This window comes from Balaenoptera borealis (genome assembly GCF_965194805.1).
Source record: "Balaenoptera borealis genome assembly, chromosome: 9".
In the NCBI taxonomy this organism is placed as follows: domain Eukaryota; kingdom Metazoa; phylum Chordata; class Mammalia; order Artiodactyla; family Balaenopteridae; genus Balaenoptera; species Balaenoptera borealis.
The window spans coordinates 29,983,308-30,002,405 of record NC_138873.1 but is presented as its reverse complement, the minus strand read 5'-3'; the positions used below and the strand labels follow the sequence as shown (position 1 = coordinate 30,002,405).

Sequence of the window (19,098 nt, the reverse complement as noted above, 5' to 3'; positions counted from 1 at the left end):
TTAGATAGTCCATTTTTGATTGAAGGAAGCTGCTTCTACTTGGGAGTGGCAGGAGAAGTAAGAAAACCACATGGAAGACCCCCAGGATTTAAATGAACAATCAGTAAGTCTTAACTCAATCTCAGCTTTGCTGAAAAATGTTGTGATAAGACTACTCAAAATCATACTAAAAAGAATATATTGTAAAAAGCAAGTTTTTTGTTATTTTTTATTTGATTTTTAAATTCTCTTTCAAGATCATAAAACAGACCTTTGGAAATGTATACTCTTTCTGATTTATGATATCATATTTTGAGGTCTTCCTTGATTGTCTACTTGTAAAGCCAGTGGTAGAAAGATGAGGGCATTGAAATCATGCCAAGTGTTTCTGACAGTCTCAACAACTTTACACACCTCCTTTGTTGGGTTTTCTTCCAGATGTGCTTGGATAGCGCATGTGTTGTTGAATGTCAGAAGCATGAAAGGAGAAGCATATTACTAGCATGCTTATTGTTCATTTCAAGGATGGTGACCACAGTCCTGAAGGGATTTCCGTATTTGCTAAGCTCTTTGCAGAGTGAAGAATGCACAAGATTGGTGGCAACCATTTTAAGATTCGGATTTCTCAAAGGGAAAGGATTTATATGGGCTTTCCTCCTAACTTTTAGTAGTGTCTCCATGACACTAGTTCTTTAGTGTGTGGAACTGGCGTCAGTGGGAGATCTTCCCGCACAATCCCACAGTTCTGCCAACTGCGGCCCAAGCTGTTCTGCCCACAGACAACTAGTGATGTCACAAGTAAGGAGATACGTGTACTTACTACGTGTGTGTTACGCAGACTGATGCTAGTCTCCATTAGCTTGTATAATTATGACTTGAACTTAAAGTCTCATGTTTCCATCAGGCAATAGAGGACAGTGTGTTGGTGTATAATAATGTGGTTCTAGAAACGATTTCTATAACGAGTTCAATTTGAAAATTCAGAATAATGTGTGTTCTGGTGTATACATGGCATTCTAAGTTAATTTAATTTATTTTCTATTAAGTATTTCATTTAGATGAAATGATAATCAAGTTTTTAATTTACAGACAGACATCATGACCATTATCTAATTTCTTTGTATATTATATTATTATTTAATTTCACATGGTATCATTACAGGAAAAATGTAACAAAAAATTACAAAGCCATAAGGCTATTAAAAAATCTGTCAAATAGTAGAGATATTATTCCTCAAAAATGGCTCAAGTTTTTACAAAAGTAGACAAAAGGCAGTTGGGAGGCAGGGGCTTCAAGGTAGTTTTTTAAAAATTCTGGTTATCGAATTATAAGTATTGGTAGTATAGACTCTAGCAAAAGGGACGATAGTCAGCATGATGATATGTCGCCCATGCCATTGTATGTTTTTGGATCCCAGTGGCGTCAGAGGTCTGTAACTGTGACCATATACGTACCTGAGTGTATGATGACATTATCTTAGTGGCGATGCTTCATGAGAGGACTACTGTCTATCTGTACTTTTGTCTAACACGCTGAGGGTTACTTAAAAGTTTGTGTCCATGTGTGCAAGTATGCATGAGTGTGTGTGTGTGTCTGTGTCAGACTGACCAACTGTCCCTGTTTTCCAGAGACCCAGGAATTTCCTGGGACATGGAATTTTCAAAGCTAAAGCAGGTAGAGTCTGTGCAAACAGGGATGGTTGATCCAGTTAATTACATTAGGGTGTGTATATACTTAAGAAAAAGTTTTTGTTTCAATACAGTTAAAAGAAGTTAAAGAGAATATAGTTTTAGGTTTACCGTTAGAATGAGGTTATTACCCCAAATGCTTCATACCACCTTTTACAAAGTGAAACCCAGCACTTGTAAATCATATAGAGTTTCCTTCCAGTGATATTTTAGGGCTGTGGAACTCAGTATTTTAAAAAAAAATTAAGTTCTCAGTGTTGTTAATGTTCAGCCAGGTTTGAGAATCAGAAGTCTTGGGTGACCTCAGCTCAAACCCAGCTGCTGAATCGGTGGTGAGAATGGGAGAGATTTTGAGAGAAGGAAAGAGTGCTCTCCATCCTCCCTTTCTCTTTTCCTTTGCCAACACTGAACTCTCCATCTGAGGGTTATGAGCCCGTCAGAGTCAAATTGACAGCTCCTGACCTGTGGAGTGGTTTGATAGGCCATCAAGAGTGGGCACTTCTGATTTAAACCACAGGAAACCTGAAGTTTGCGTCAAGTGTTCATGGCTTAATTGCTTTGGTTTTTATAAACATCATAAAGCCTTCTTCTTCAGCATTCTTGGACTTATAAGAACATACAGGCTCATCTGTTCATCTTGTCCATGTGCAAAGGGACGCTTGAGTCTATTAAGTCCCAAGTCAGAGTTGGGACTTTGCAATGGTCTTCTGACTCCAAGTCCAAAGCTCTCTCCATGCCTTATCGCATTTGAGTTTTCTTATTTGGACTTTCCTCACTATAGAATCAACTCCCATTACATTGAAATGATTCCTATTTGAACGAAATCTTTAAATGACTTTAAATCTTCCAGAGTATGTTGATTAATGTCTCAAAGCTTTTTGAAAAATGATACTTAGTGTTTATTAAGATATAGAACAAATAGGGTGAAATTAAAAGAGAGCTCATAATAAGATGAAAGGGAATTTACTTAGATCATAGCTATTTTACTTCAGGAAAGAGTTTTTTTTTTTTTTTCTCTAGGCATAGACATAACAATAGATGCCAGTTTGCGCACTTAATGCACATCTAGCATTTTCTGTATACTCTCTCCCATCCTTACCATATCCTTGCAATGTGTTTGTTATGGTCACCATTTTACAGATAAGGAAACTATGGTTTAGAGAATATTAAGCTCAAACAACTCTTAAGTAGCAGAGATTAGAATTGAACCCACTGTTATCTGGTCCTAAAACCTGTAATGAATGGATTTTGCATGATACAACGTAAGGTAAGGACTTGAGTTGTGAAATCAGACATCTCTGACACTTAAATACCATTGGGAAATTTCTCAAACTCTTCCTCATCTGTAGAGTGGGGAGGATAATAAAAAGATGTTATAAGAAGGACTCAGCACATGCCTTCCTTAGAGTAAAAACTCAATAAATGTTAGCAAATATTACAATAGCCTGATATATTCATATGGTCTTTAATGAGTATGTGTGTTCATTCTTGCATATTCAACTACCTTCTGGCAGACATCCCTGACTGGAAGCACAGAGGTCTATGGACTCAGCAGATGAAAACTGAACTCACCAGCTCTCCTCTCACAATTTACCCCCCTTTCTCCTCTATTCCACTACTTCCCATCTCAGTGGATGGCATCATGAGCTACTGAGTAAGTTAATTCAGAAAACAGGTAGTCATCCTTTTCTCCTGCATCCCCATCTCAAAGTCCTATCCATTCTTAATTTTTAATATCTCTCAAAGTTGTTCTCTTATCTCTATATCCTTATTTTGGATCTTTATTTTTATCTCTTAACTGTCTTTTTCTGTTTTGTTTCTAGAGTGGCCTTCCTAATTTACATACCTAATCCCATCATTATTCTACTTAATATCCTTCACAGGCCTTTTCTTGCCTTCAAGAGAAAATCCCAAGTGTGTAGTAAAGCACACAGACTTAATTGCTTGTCTGTATCTCTAGTCTTATTTCTGGCTTCTTTCAGTTCCCTGAATCTTGCAGACTCTGTGGTTTCTATGCATTTGCTAGCACTATAGCCTCTTCCCATATGGGCTTCTTCCCCACCGGAGAACTTGTAAATCTCGAAGACTCACTGAGGGCTTTGCTCCTTCTGAACAAGGCTCTCAGGTTGCCTCCTTCTTCCCCGCGCCGTCAGCCACGCTGGGTCAGGGGCCTCTACAATGTGCTGCCATACCCTTTGGCATTTACCTCTATCCCAGGACTTACCCCACAGAACTGAAATCTTATCTGTTTATTTGCCTCTCTACTAGATTATAAACTACTTAAGAGTAATAGTGGGTCTTGTTCATCTTGTATCCTTACTTCTTAGCACAATTCTTGCTGACATTCAATAAATGTTTTCTTCAAAAGCTTTTATATACTGTTAGTAAGGTATGTTAATGAACAGCCTGACAAATTTTAGAAAGCCAAAATGTTATTCTCAGAATGGATCACTGACTCATGAATTCATGTATCACTTAACATTAAAAAAAAAATTGCATATAACATGTAACACTAGTTTAACAGCATGTGATCAAAACAAAGTTTGGTCCTTAATTTTTTTTTTTTTTTTTTGCATTATATCTGGATCATTTTTTGCAGTCTGGCTTAGAGAATCTAGGAAATTTTAAGAGGTAAGCAATTAAACTAAGATTTAACTTTCATATTTGTCTGAAGTTCTTTATTAGAACTTCATAATTATTTAGAAGCAGTTTGTTATATCCAATTATAGCTTGCTACAGTTTTTAAGGAAATGTTGCTCTTGTTAATAAATATGAATCTAGATTATACAAAACAGTATTTATACTGATAATCAGAAGTTCATTTGATACTCTGAAATATATTATATTCCTTGTATTCAAATAAAGGCTGAGCAATATTTATGTTTTTATAGCTTCTATAGTATCTTTATACACTGAGGTATTTTAAAGTCTTATTTTGGTGGTGCTAAAGATTCCCACAGATTTTTTCTGGTCTGATTCATTCATATCAAAGTGAGAGGGAGTCTGGCCTAAATTAATCGTCGAGCTAGAAGGTTTGAAAAAATATGTTGTTTGTTAATTTTATGTAGTATATGTTATACAATAAAATATTAGTGGCTACTAGGTAAAATGAGTTACAGTTTATGGTACAGTTGCATTCCCTAATATTAAAACATTAAGGGCCTGAATTTTCCTACATATGTAAAACATTGTTACTGAATCAGTTAATTTATATTACTGATGACATATTTCAACTAATGATGTCTAAATTAAGTCACATCCATTGGATACATATTTTACATCGTATATTTCAGCAGCATTTTTAGAAGTTCATATATATGTAGATATTAATAGTATTTATTTTCTTGCATCAAACCTGCTAATTTAATAATGCGTATTAAAATTCTAGTTAGTTTAATAAATTAATCTCTTTTCTGTCTCTTTTTCACCCCTGGAATACCAAATGATTTTAGATTATTCCTCAGCTGTTTGTTCTTAGAGATTCCATATTATCATTTTTGACTATAGCCACTAGCACATCTTTAAAACCTGAGCTGCTCTCTGAGCCATTTAGACAGTTTTCTAGCTGTTGTATGGAATTGAATATACCAACAAACTTATCATCTAGATGTAGAGCTTAAGAATCACCAACTTCTATCAGTGTTTCAACACTATGTAGAAAAGAATTATTTTTATTAGTTTCAGTTTAAATCACTATTTCATTTTTGATAATGTAGCATTATCAATATCTGGAAATCCTATTACTCTTCTATTGCTTTTTTCTTGGATAGTCTAATTGATTTTAGATCATGCATACAGTGTATTTTATTCAGATCTAACCGAAATCAAGTTATTGCTTTTGAGGCTACAAATCTGGAAGAACTTGTCCTTTTAACTAGTCAAAAGAACCGTATTTACAACATGTATTTTTTATACCACCCAACTGGACAATATACTTCAGAATTCAATGGAATTCTGCTTAAAGCTGAATCAATTTCAGAACTATTGTAACTCCCAATTGCCAATTATGGCTTTGCTTTGCATTTAGATAATAGAGTACCTAAACGGTGAAATTACCAAGTAGATACGTTAAATATATTTTAATTTTTATTAGTCATTGAGACTTGCTCTTTCATTTTAAGCAATTTTCTAACTTTGAATTTCTATATTTTTGCATGAGCTTATGAAGATTCACAGGAAGATTCCATGAATTATTATCTTCTATGACCTTCTAAAATTATAACTTAATTTAGTAAAACTTTCCAACAAATTTTAGAATACACACACATATGTAAAGAGAGAGAGAAGGAAAGCTCTGTATTATACAGAATACGGGTTGTAATTGCATACCATTTGTCAAGATCTAGAGAGTAAATATTAGACTTTTCTTCTGTCAACTCCGATCAGTTTGCGGCAACTATGTGGAGAAGAACCCTAAAGCTACCTCCTGGCTCACTGGAAGAGTAACATTATCAGTAGAGTGCAATCTGCCGTGAACTTGGTAGGGAGGAGGGGTGGCACCAAAGCTCATACTTGATGATACTGAGCTGGGTAGTTATCCAGCTTTGAGCACTTTGTTTGCATAGTATAGGTGCAAATAAGAGCGATGATATCTTTGGGTACCAGAAGTCTCTTATCTAAATTTACAACTTACATATGGTATATTGATTGTCCAGTAATTCTACCTTATGAATTAAAATAAAAATAACTATTTATGATAGAAATACAATCTGTTTTTTTCATGCTTCAATAATTTTGAGAAGTGGGAAAATTAATGTAACGTAACTTTTGCTATAAGGTATATGCCAAATGGAAAACATTCACTAATGAAAACAGCTTGCATTCACTGATAGCTGTCCTGCTAAGTGCTTTGTGTGACTCATCTCATTAAACCATACAACAGCCCCATGTGGCAGGCTCCGTCATAACCCTGACTGACAGAAGAGCACGCTGATGCTGAGCTTAGAGACCACATTCAAGGTTGTGACCGCTAGAAAGCTGTGCTGATGGAGTGTGAGCTCGCCAAGTCTTATTCCAGAATCCATGCTGCTGCACACATTATCTTGCCTGCTTTCATCAACTTAAATCGTTTTCAGACCCTTCAATACATTTGGTATCTTAAAGTATGGATTGAAACTCAACTTGATCTCAACTTATTTAAACAAAGAGCAAAAGTTTTAAATATTGTGGAGAGAAATGTAAGTTATTTCACTACGATTACAAATCAATTGCACAATTGTCGTCACTAAATCTTCAGAACAGGGAGCGGTAAGATAGAAGAGTATATGAAACTTGATGATAATTCAACAAATGCAATTAAACCAATAAAAATTTCTCACCCTCTGTCAGGAAATTTGTTAAACTAAGGATTAAAAGATGAGTATATTACAGTTTCTGTCCTGCCCAAACTTTTAGTTTAATATATGATTGTAAGATGTTCTAGAGTTATTTTAAAATGAGATTTGGGCAGTAGCTACTAATTTATTCAGTGAATATATGTGCGGAACTGCTATATTTGAAGCATAGTTTTAGATGGTGGAAATACTTGGTGGACAAAATAGACAAATATTATTCTCATGGAGCTTATTATATTCTAGTGGGGAGAGATGAACAGGAAACCAGTATTATATACTAGAAAGTGACAGTGTGGCCAGAAAAACCAAATAAAGCAGGGAGGAGGATGGGAAGTTCTGGAGCTAAGATGTATGGGTGGAGCAAGTTGCAGTTTTGGGAGAGTAGTCAGGAGGATCTCACTGAGAAGATGGCATCGTGCAAAGATTTGAAGAAGCCATGTGGGTATCTGGGGAAAGTGGATTTTGGTTAGAAGGAACAGCAACTGTGAAAAAAGTGAGATGGCACCATGTCTGGTACAGTCAAGGAATAAAAAGGAGGCCAGTGGTGGAGAAATCAAGGGGGAGATAAGGAAGTGATCAGAATGGGAGTGTGGAGGTGAGGAGTACAGATTGTGTAGAGGTCTTTAGGCCACTGTAAGAGATTGAGCTTTGCTCTGAGTGACATGTGAAGCAATTCGAGGGTTTTAAGCTTAGGGATGACATGATGGGACTTAAGTTTTTAAAAGATCATCCTGTATGCTATGTTGAAAATGGACCATATGAGGTCAAGAGTAGAAACTTGGCTATTCTAAGTATCCAGGTGTGAAATGGACAAGATAGCAGTAGAAATGTTGAGAAATGGCTGGGTTCAGGATATGGTTTGAATGTAGAGCCAAGATGACTTGCTGATGGATTAGATGTGGATTGTGAGAGAAAGAAAGACCTTGACTTCCAGGTCTTTGTCCTGAGCAGTGGGAAGGATGGAGTTGGGCATTTACTGAGATGGAATGAGTTAGAAGGAACAGGTTGAGGGTGGAGATCAGGAGTTCAATTTTAGACATGGTAGCAGAGACATTGCCGTGTTTTCACCAACCCTGTTTCATACTTCTCTTTTCTGGTGCACCCGGGACTACACTTCCTAGCCTCCTTACATTTAGACAGGATGATATAGCTAGTTTAGGGGAAGTGATGTTTGCATTATTTCCAGGCTGAGCCAGTGAGAAGCCTGTGCATGATTCTTTAGTCTCTATGTTTGCCTAGTGTGGAGAATGAGGAGGAGGGTTACAGGTAAAGATGGCAGAGCTCCAAGATGGAGGAAGATTGAATTGCTGAGACCCTGAATGGAGGACAGCTTCCCAGGAGACTACTAAGCAACTGAGTTAATAGGGACATAATAAGTTTTACCTGATATTTGAAAAATGTGTGGAAATGTTGGGGGAGTCAGTTAGTTGTAACCATGTGGAACCCAGGAGAGAAGGTTGGACTTGAAATACATTTGGGAGGCTTCAGTATATTGATGGTATTTAAAGAACTATTATTGGTTGAGATCACCAAGAGATGAAGTCTAGATAGAGACAAATTGAAAGGACTGAGCTCTGGGGCATTCAAATTTAGAGGTTAAAGAGATGACAGTTTACATAAGACAGCGTCTTTGTCCTGCTACCATCACACCTGAGGTATGCCGCAGCTAGTATATGTTGCCAAAGTCAGTGAATTCTCCTTTGATGTGCTTTCTTTCAAATTTCCTAACGATCATATATTATGCCTGAGTTACTGGTTACTGGGTTTACCCCTCTCGAGAGAAAAAGCCAGCATACAGCCATATAGGTATTCAAACATTACTCACTTCTTTGCATTTTCTGTCAAAGTAACAAAAAGCCATAAATATTTAGAAGAAAATAGTCAACAAGTATTACTTTCTTATTGCTGTGTTTGTAGATATGATGTTTCTATTCATCCCAGCTTAGCAAAGAATTGATCTACATCAGGGATACTCAGCTTCAGCATTACTGACGTTCGGGTGGGGTAATTCTTTGTAGTGGGGGGCTATCCTGTGCATTGGACGATGTTTAGAAGCATTTCTGGTATCTACCCATGAGATGTCAGTAGTACCTTCCTCCCCTCCTCCCCCACTCTCTTTCTTTAGTGACAGTCAATCAAAAATGTCCCTAGCCATGGACAGATGTCTTCTGGGGGGAGGCAAGCATCATTGATCTATATTATGTCTACTTTCAATGAGGTATTTGTTTATATATTTATTCCCTGCGAAATATTTGAGGAAGTTTACCTGAACATTAATATAATATGCTATATTAAATTATTGAGGGAACTGGGATGAAAAGACAAACACATGAACAGAACCTAAGCAAGAAAGCAAAACAACATTGCCAAGTTAACAGTATAGAATAATAAGTACTATGCTATCAGCAGGGAAAGTCTGTTCAACAAAGGTCAAGAAAGGCATTCTAGATAGGCTAGGTCATACGTTAACTTGATCTTTAAAGAAAAGATGGAACTGTATGGGCACAATAGGACCTATCCTGGCCTGGTGAATAGCAGGAATGAAAACTCAAAAGTGCAAAATATAAGGCAATAAAGCCTGCCCAGGAACTGTAGATGGATTAGAATGACTGAATGAGAAGCTTTGTGGAGATGAAGATGTAGAGTGGTGGGGACACTGGCTGAGAAGTCCTGAGACCAGACTGAAAGGGTCTTTGAAGCCAAGTTTCGGTATTTACAAGGTGTTTGGTTACCAGCATGATGCTTGTCATGACATGAAGTGTAGAGATGTATAAGATGCTGCCCTATCTTTGGACCTTTATCTTGGACGTAATGGAAAGTCCCATAATTTTTGAGCAAGAGAATAGCATTTTAAAAATGTTGTTTTAGGAAAATTAACCAGATGGTAGGAAGATTAATGAAGGTGTGCAACTTGGCACGGAGGATGGTTTAGGCGCCCTTGAAGCAGTTTTTGTGTGAGCTGAAAAGGGCTAAACCAGGGGCAGGAAACTTTTTTTGGCAAAAGTCAAGACAGTAAATAATTTTGGCTTTTGCCATGTAGTCTCTGTACAACTCCTCACCTCCGCTGGTGGGGTGTGAGAGCAGCCATAGGTAACGCATACGTGAGTGGGCATGGCTGTGTTCTAATAAAACTTTTTTTTACATAAACAGGTGGCAGGCTGTGGATCACACGTGGCCAACTCCTGGCCTAAATGTGTGACAGTGGAAAGAAAGCTAGGAAAGAATCAATGTAAAGAACTTGAAGCTTTACTGAACTTGGGTAACTAACCAACAGGGTTAATGGGAGGAAGGTGCATGGTAGATATGGAGAAGGAAAAGGCAAGGATTATCCTGGAGTTTCAAGCTTAGGGGGTACCAGTAAGAGTTCAGGACCACGTGTCAGTGACTTCAGTAATCAGAGAGATGTGTTTGAATTTAGAACTTTGGAGAACACGTCAAACTAGCAACTGGTAAAGCTCTGTGGTGCCGTGGAGGAGATGTCTAGATTGGTCACGTAGAGCAGACCAGTATTTTTTAAGATGCTGTATATAAGGGGAAATTATAGCTGGCAAAAGGGCAGGAGGATGATACACTTAGAAGAATACTATGTTCATGAAGTGGAAGGAGGAAGATGGATCAGGAGAGACTGAGATAGGGAAAAGAAAGGAAGGTCAGGGTAATACTGTCTTCAGAGCTAGTGTCCAAGAATAACTTTCAGGAGGAATTGGTCATTGCTTTCTGACATTTCAAGAAGGCAAGCAGAATGGGGGCTAAGAAGAAGGCTATTTCATTCGTTGATTAGAAGCCCATTGGTGGCCCCTCAGGACACAGTCCTTTTAGAGTTCAACACAGAGGTTGAACACAGAAAAGATGTAGAGACATCTCAGAGGTTCAATGCAGAAAAGATGATGAGGAAGTAAGAGGAAGTTTGTATGTTGGAAGAAGAGAAGCAGATGAGTGATTGAAGGGAGCACCTTTTTCAAACAAGGGGAAGCTTGTGTGTGGTTGGTGACAGGGGGGAAAAGGACTCCCGTGGAGAATTGACTCAAGTTGTCACAGAGGGAGGAGGGGTCAGCGGAGGTCAGAATGGAGAAGATAATGGTGGGATGAGGGAGGGATCCACCCTCTGACTGAAAATGTTAGAGAATGCCCGTATCCGTGGATATTCTAAGGTGCTCTCCCTGGATGACATTCTTTTTTATTTAGTTCCATAGGAGGGAAGTACAAGGTCAGGAAGTGAATGGAAGCATGGTAGGATTAAATGCTTAGGTAGTATAATTAGTATTAAATGTTTAAGAGGATCAGCAATAGGCATTATTTTAAAAAATGGAAGGAGATCTCCTAGAACTCAATATTGTGAGACATTTTCAGTCTTCTTTTAGCAAAGTAGGTCACACTGATTAGGACTTGAGGCTGTGTGTTAGCATGGAAAGTTTATTTATTTATTTATTTATTTATTTATTTATTGCATCAAAACCATTAGGAAGAGACAAGAGAAAAATAAACACTTTTGTGGTCAATGAAAATGCCTCTCATCTTTGGAAGAAACTGCTTTCTCTGTTTTCTTTGGATATCAGTACATCTAACAAAAAGAAGAGCCTATTTACTTAGATGGGATTGTGTCAAAGTAGACAATAGAGTCGGACTGAGAAAGTATTTGCCTCAAAGTACGTGGAATCCTATTATTTCATATCTTCTTGGACGGAGGACTGATTTCTCTGCTCAGACTTCTTTAGGATGCAAATACCCTTGTTAGTGTTCACATGGGAAGAAGTTCACGTTCAATTTCTTGGCAGGAGCCAGCATGGCAGGGTGGAGAAAGGTCTGCCAAAAAAGTAGAAGAGAGTTCAAAAAGAAGGGACAGACATTGCCTACTTCGTTTAACTTTTACTGTTTTCCCCAAACTGCTGTGGACGACACCTGTGGACAGCGGATTATACCTAGATTGTGAGCCCCAGATGCTCACAGCTAACATTTATGCAGTCCTCACGTGGGCTTTCTGAATGCTTTGTGTATATCAGCTCGTTTAATTCTCACGACAGCTTGATGAGGCGGGCACTATTATTATCCCCCAGTTTATAGATGAGGGGGCCACCCAGCTAGTGGGTGAGGGAGCAGGATTTTAACCGAGGCAGTCTGGCTCCAATATTAACTGCTAGGCGAGTCCCCGGGGAAAATGCGCTCTTGATTTTGCAGTCCTCCACCCTGACGTGTGTCTTCAACCACAGTGGCAGCAACAACGACACTGAAATGTTTTGAGTGTTCATACTGAAGGAGAAAACAATTTGATCTGTGTCCATTTCTTTTATATTAACATTTTCTGTAATTCGCAGGTCACACCAGAGATGATGTGAAAGGGGCAGAGGGAGGACTATAAAATAGATGGTTCTTTATTTTTCAGTCTACTGATTAAAAAATGGGCGTAGGTGGAATTTGGAGTCTCTGCTGTTTTTTCTATACCAGGGCCTTTCGGAAGATTCAAAAGCACACTCATGTTTCCTTTATATTAAATGTCTCGCCTAATTTATCTCCTTTTTATATGGCCATGCTTGATACTGAGGGCTAGTGGGCTTGTTTTAGAGGTGGTAGGGAACTTTAGAGATTGCTCTTTCCAAACCCTTTATTTTATAGATGCAAAAATGGAGGCTGGGAGGGCTTAAGCACCTTATCGGGCTAAGGCCATTGCAACAGCACTGTGGTTTTTTTTCTTTGTTTGTTTTTTTTGCTTTGTTCTTAATGTTTAAACCCTTTTTAAAAATTTTTTTATTCTACTTATTTATTTTTTATACAGCAGGTTCTTATTAGTCATCAATTTTATACACATCAGTGTATACATGTCAATCCCAATCACTCAATTCATCACACCACCACCCCCACCTCCACTTTCCCCCCTTGGTGTCCATACATTTGTTCTCTACATCTGTGTCTCTACTTCTGCCTTGCAAACTGGTACCATTTTTCTAGATTCCACATATATATGCGTGATTATACGATATTTGTTTTTCTCTTTCTGACTTACTTCACTCTGTATGACAGTCTCTAAGTCCATCCACATCCCTACAAATGACCCAATTCGGTTCCTTTATATGGCTGAGTAATATTCCATTGTATATATGTACCACATCTTCTTTATCCACTCGTCTGTCGATGGGCATTTAGGCTGCTTCCATGTCCTGGCTATTGTAAATAGTGCTGCAGTGAACATTGGCGTGCATGTGTCTTTTTGGATTATGGTTTTCTCTGGGTATATGCCCAGGAGTGGGATTGCTGGGTCATATGGTAATTCTATTCTTAGTTTTTTAAGGAACCTCCATACTATTCTCCGTAGTGGCTGTATCAGTTCAGCATTGTGTTTTGAAACAAAATTTTTTTATTCGTTTCAACCTCAGCACTAAAATTTGAATACTTTTGTATACAGATTTTTAACATCTAGAAATTAAAATTAACACCCTGAAAACTGCCTTGAATTACTGCTTTATTTAGAGGTTGATAAAATAATTGCATTTGAGCTTATACTGAAGTTGTTGGTAGCTCAGGGTCATTTAAGAACTCTCCAGCAAAGGTGTGAAACACTTTATTTTACGTGTTTGTTTTTCTCCTAGTTATTATTTACTGCTCAATCAGCATTAACAGAAGAAAAATAATTTGGCTGCTAAGTTACTCTAGGATAGGATTTCAGAGGATCTTATTAAAGAGAGATGTAATTTCATCCTCTGGGCCTTTTATATAACAGAGTGCATAATTGGGTTACTTCATTTTGACCCGGAATTAAACAATAGATTAAAGTCTTGCACAGGAAGTTAAAATATTTATTCAACAAAGATTTAAAAGTATATTATGGTTGTTTTTAGGATGTCTTTATACCTTATAGCTTTATACCTTTATTTTAGCTAACTTTTGTCTGAATAGCCCTTGCCTCAAAGTTTTCTGTTTATTTTACAAATCTTATAACACATAGGTATTTGATAACTACTATGTATAATCAGTGATTTTTAAATGCATAACTTTGACAAATTGATATACATTGTATGCTTTTGTATATTGTTTAACTACATATGACCACAGTTTAGTTATGTTACTCAGATATGAAAAGTATAGAGTAGATGTCACAGATCATAACAATGCTTCAAATATTAATATTAAGGGAAGTAAGTCTGGAGGTCCGTAAGTTTAAAGTAAAAAGCCTTTATGACTTCAGTTTTGAGAGCACTTTCATAAGATGAAAGGGACAATGTCAGGGCACTACTAACTGGGGCTTTCTAGCAGTGCAGGTATCCTTCAATGAGACTCTTGTAAAGGTAGTTACCTCTGCTCACTCACCCTGGACTGAAGGCTCCCCCTTTCTTCAATCCTCTGTGATTTGCATAATAATATCCATAATGATTCCTGTTTGGGATGATTGTTTCCATCCTCACTGTGAGATTGTGGACTTCTTATTTTTTTTTTTTTTCCATGAAGCAAGGTTTTTATAGGCTGGGATCCCAGCTAGACTGATACTTTTTTCCCTCATTTTGTTTGTTTGACACCTTGGATTTTGAAAGTCATTCAAAATAAAAGGACTTGCATATTATCTTAGGAAAATAATTTGTGATTGAAACTCTGTGAAAAATCCTAAGAGGTGTTTAAACGTTTGTTCAGTAACTTGTTATCAATGGTTGGATAAGATGTCTTTCTGGAGTGCTTGTCTGCTAAGCATCTATATGGTATTTTCTGTAATGGTATCTGCTTACTTTTTGGATGATTCCGACACATTCCGTTGTGCATAAGTTATTCTGCAGTAGTAAATCAGGAATCATTCATGATAATTTCAGGTTACGCGTAATTATTTTAGAATGTTAAGTGAATTTGCTAAACTTCAAGGGAGTAAATTTTACACTGAGCGTTTCTGGTTTAATAGGTTTAATATTTTAATGCTAGACTAATTTTTTCCCCTTAGTTTATTTTATTGTTTCTTGCACTGTCATTGGAATTGTATGTACATTATGTCCATTCTTGAGCCCTTAATGTTAAGCTTGAGATGTAAGGGAGTTAACTGAAGGTCTTCAGGATATTGGTGTTTGTTACATGAAGATGGATTGAATGTTGTTGTTGGGCTCTTAAGCCGGAAGTTGCTTTGCTGTTAGATTCGATTAGATTGAGTGTATCAACTTTTATGCAAGGAATTGGGAGGAAAAATGTGCTCCCAGTGTCTGATTTTCTCTGTCTTTGGGACAAGTAACAAATTTAGGAATTGATAGAAAAGGAAAATTTTTGTGCTGTTAAAACATTTTTCAGACTTTATAATGTTATTAAATAATATCCTTTGACATCTGGATGTTTATGAAAAAGCTCCTGGAAATTTAAGTATGCCTATTTAATTAGCTTTTTCCTTTTTCTAAATGTTGCCCCTTTGGCATAATCTTTGTATTTTAAAGCTTGACGAGACAGCAGAGACCAAACAGTCCAACTCTATCATTTCATAGATACAATGAAACTATGGACCAGGGAGATTAAAGAGGTTGTCACCCACAGCCAGTGGATGATAGAGGATTCATACCTGGATTTTTGAGTCCCAGGCAGTGTTCTTTACAATCCAAGCATGCTTGGTTTTTTTCATGTCCCAGAGCTTTCACTTCAGACATTTGTTGAAGTTTTGAGTCTAGAGAACTTCCACTGATGGATTTTTTTTTTTTTTTTTTCCACTGATGGATTTTGAAGTCACACAGGGTAAAGCTTTACTGATAATTTCAGAGTGATTTGAATCCACATGAATCCCTACCATATTCAATTCCCAGTGTTCTGTAACACATTGAAAACCCTTAGCCAGGATTTCTTATCCTCAGTAGAATAAATCTGAGGCTTCTCACACTGAACCCAACCGCAGTGCTCTACTGCACAGAGAATATGAACTAATTTTAATTGTTTCTGAAGAAAATGACATTGGTAGAAATGAAATGATCATAGGAAATGACTAAAGCATTACAAAGAAAGTTACTATTTCATATTCTGTATTGTCCATGTCAAGATCGATTTTATTAGTGTGTTTTCCTTTCTGTTTTTATTTCTTTGAGATTCAGAAATCAATGGTAGCAGCAGGTTTTCAAACCCTGTGTTCTAGTATATTTTGCAATTACCAATACCTATGTCATACCCCCTCTCTCTTTTTCTTTCAACTGGGTGTAGGTTATTTAACCCTTATTTTAAAGCATATTGTATTATAAACTACCAGAAGTGCTTTTTTTTTTAAATTAATTAATTAATTAATTAATTTATTTATTTTTGGCTGTGTTGGGTCTCCGTTGCTGCCCGCGGGCTTCTCACTGCGGTGGCTTCTCTTGTTGCGGAGCACAGGCTCTAGGCACGCGGGCTTCAGTAGTTGTGGCTCGCGGGCTTCAGTAGTTGTGGCTCGCTGGCTTCAGTAGTTGTGGCTCGCGGGCTCTAGAGTGCAGGCTCAGTAGTTGTGGCACACGGGCTTAGTTGCTCCGCGGCATGTGGGATCTTCCTGGACCAGGGATCGAACCCGTGTCCCCTGCACTGGCAGGCGGGTTCTTAACCACTGGGCCACCAGGGAAGCCCCAGAAGTGCTTTTTTGAACCCATTTATCTATGGGTAAATAGTTAAACATTTATATTCATGCTTTTTTTCTGGAATATAAAGGGTAGGAAGTTAAGTATATCGCTAATAGTAAAAACAGTTCAGGGTTTCTATTTATATTGTAACTCAACATTGGTAGAAGACTTTTTCAGTTGCCTACGAGTCATTTACCTCTTTTCTTCTTTGTTAACAGAATCCTGATTTTGTTGAGGGCCACCCACTGTTCTAGATGTGGAATTGGTTGAAGGCAGATTTATGGTAATCTTAGTCTGCCCTGACAGTGATTGGTCAAGTGCTGGGAGGGTGACCCAAGGGGCTTCTGGGGAAGGTCTTATTTCATCTAAATAGAGTGTTGCAGGAGGGAGGACTCCTTTCTTTCACCCCTTCATCGATTACTGCTTTGGAGGCTGTTGCTGGAGAATATGATGCCTTAACCATTCTCTGAGAATGAGGTGATAAGCCTAAGAATGAAAAGCCAAAATGCTAAAGATGGCTAACCAGAAGGACAGAGAGAACTTGCATCCTTGATGAAATTATTGAGCTGTCAAGCCTGGCACATCCTCCTTCCAGACTTCTTGCTTGTGAGACAATTATAGTTTTAAATTGAGATGTTCTGTTAAGACTTGTATGTGTGGTTCCAGACCCTGGTGGAAAGGAAAGAAAAAACAGAAGTCATAGCCCCTGACCTTAAGGATCACATAATCCTGTGCTTCTTAAAACTGATTTTTGAAATGACATAAGAATCCTTCAGAAACAAGAGATTGCCTTATTTAATTTGTTTTAGTTTTTGAACTTTTATTGAGGTATAATTTATATACAACAAACTGCATGTGTGTTTGTGTGTGTGTGTGTATGTGTGTGTGTATTCTGGATACAAATCCTTTATCAGACAGATACTTTCAGATATTTTCTCCCAGTCTGTCATGCATTTTCATGGTCTTAGCTTGTTAATTACCAAAAAAAAAGAGAAGGAAAACAAACCTTATGGGAGTTTGACTGACATTGCATTGAATCTACAGATCAGTTGGGGACAATTGACATCTTAACAATCAGCGTGAGCCCTTTTGCCCATATATTTATGTCTTCTTTAATTGCTCTCAGCAATGTTTTGTAGTTTTCAGTATGCAGGTCTTATAGCTTGTCAGATCCATGTCTTAGTCTTTCATATTTTTGATGCTATTGCAAAAGTTTTTAATTTCAATTTCCAATTGTTCATTCCTTGTATATGGAAATAAGTTGATTTTTGTATATTGATCTCTTATTGTGCAACCTTGCCAAGTAATTATTAGTTCTACTCTGTGGGGTTTTCTGTATAGACAATAAAATTGTCTGTGAATAAAGACAGTTTTACCTTACCATTCCTCAGTCTAAATGCCTTTTATTTTTCTTTATTGCCTTACTGCAGTGGCTAGAACCTCTAGTACCATGTTGAAGAGCAGTTGAGAGAACAGAACCCTTATATTTCTTTACATCAAGTTGAGGATGGAGTCTGTAATTGTCCATAGAAAGTCTCAAATGAAACTTCTTGGGAGGCTTATGATTGATTTTGAAAAAAGAATTATTCATGTTTTACATTCTCCTCTGTAATGTATCTTTATGTTTTAAAATAGAAAATACATTTTAGAAACGTAGTCAAATTATCTCACTCAAGCACTGTTTCTCTCTCCCAGCCCCATTGTTAAAATTGATGCTCCAGGAAGATGAGCTATATTCAGTACCATGATTTTGAGTGTGGACAAATGTATAATGACATGTATCCATCATTATAGGATTTTATAGAGTATTTTCACTGACCTAGAAATCCTGTGCTCTACCTGTTTATCCCTGGCAACCACTGATCTTTTTACTGTTGCCATAGTTTTGTATTTTCCAGAATGTCATATAATTAGAATCATACAGTATGTAGCCTTTTCAGATTGGATTTTTTTCACTTAATAATATGCATTTAAGGTTCCTTCATGTCTTTTCATGGCTTGACAGCTCATTTCTTTTTAGTGCTGAATAGTAGTTCATTGTCTGGATGTACCACAGTTTATTTACCCATTCACCTACTGAAGGACATCTTGGTTGCTTCCAGGTTTTAGCAGTTATGAATAAAGCTGCCATAAAGTGCAGGTTTTTGTGTGGACATACGTTTTCAACTCCTTTGGGTAAATACCAAGGGATATGATTGCTGGAATGTATGGTAAGAGCATATTTAGTTTTGTAAGAAACTGCCAAACTGTCTTTTAAAGTGGCTGTACTATTTTACCTTTTCCCCAAAGATGAATGAAAGAGTTCCTGTTGCTCCACATCCTAGCCAGCATTCGGTATTGTCAGTGTTACAGATTTTGGCCATTCTAATAGATGCGCGGTGGTATCTCATTGTTGTTTGAATTTCCACTTCTCTCATGACATATGCTTATTTGCCATTTGTACATCTTCTTTGGTGAGCTATCTATTAAGGTCTTTGATCCATTTTAAAAACTGGTTGTTTTCTTACTGCTACATCAAAGTTAATACGTGAGTTGTAATATGCTATGCGTGCAGAGCTTGTTTGTGATTA

At 37.3% G+C, this 19,098-nt stretch overlaps 1 protein-coding gene across 13 annotated transcripts in view; it reads left to right on the top strand.

Annotated features, from left to right (window-relative positions):
- EYA4 (EYA transcriptional coactivator and phosphatase 4) overlaps positions 1-19,098 on the top strand; it is a 258,904-nt gene that overhangs the window by 27,221 nt on the left and 212,585 nt on the right. For all 13 annotated transcript variants that reach the window (XM_082405702.1, XM_082405705.1, XM_082405700.1 and 10 more), the window contains exon 2: positions 5-103. In XM_082405702.1, coding sequence (XP_082261828.1) covers positions 71-103 — 33 coding nt within the window. In that variant the 5' untranslated portion in view covers positions 5-70. The remainder of the gene's footprint in view (positions 1-4; positions 104-19,098) is intronic.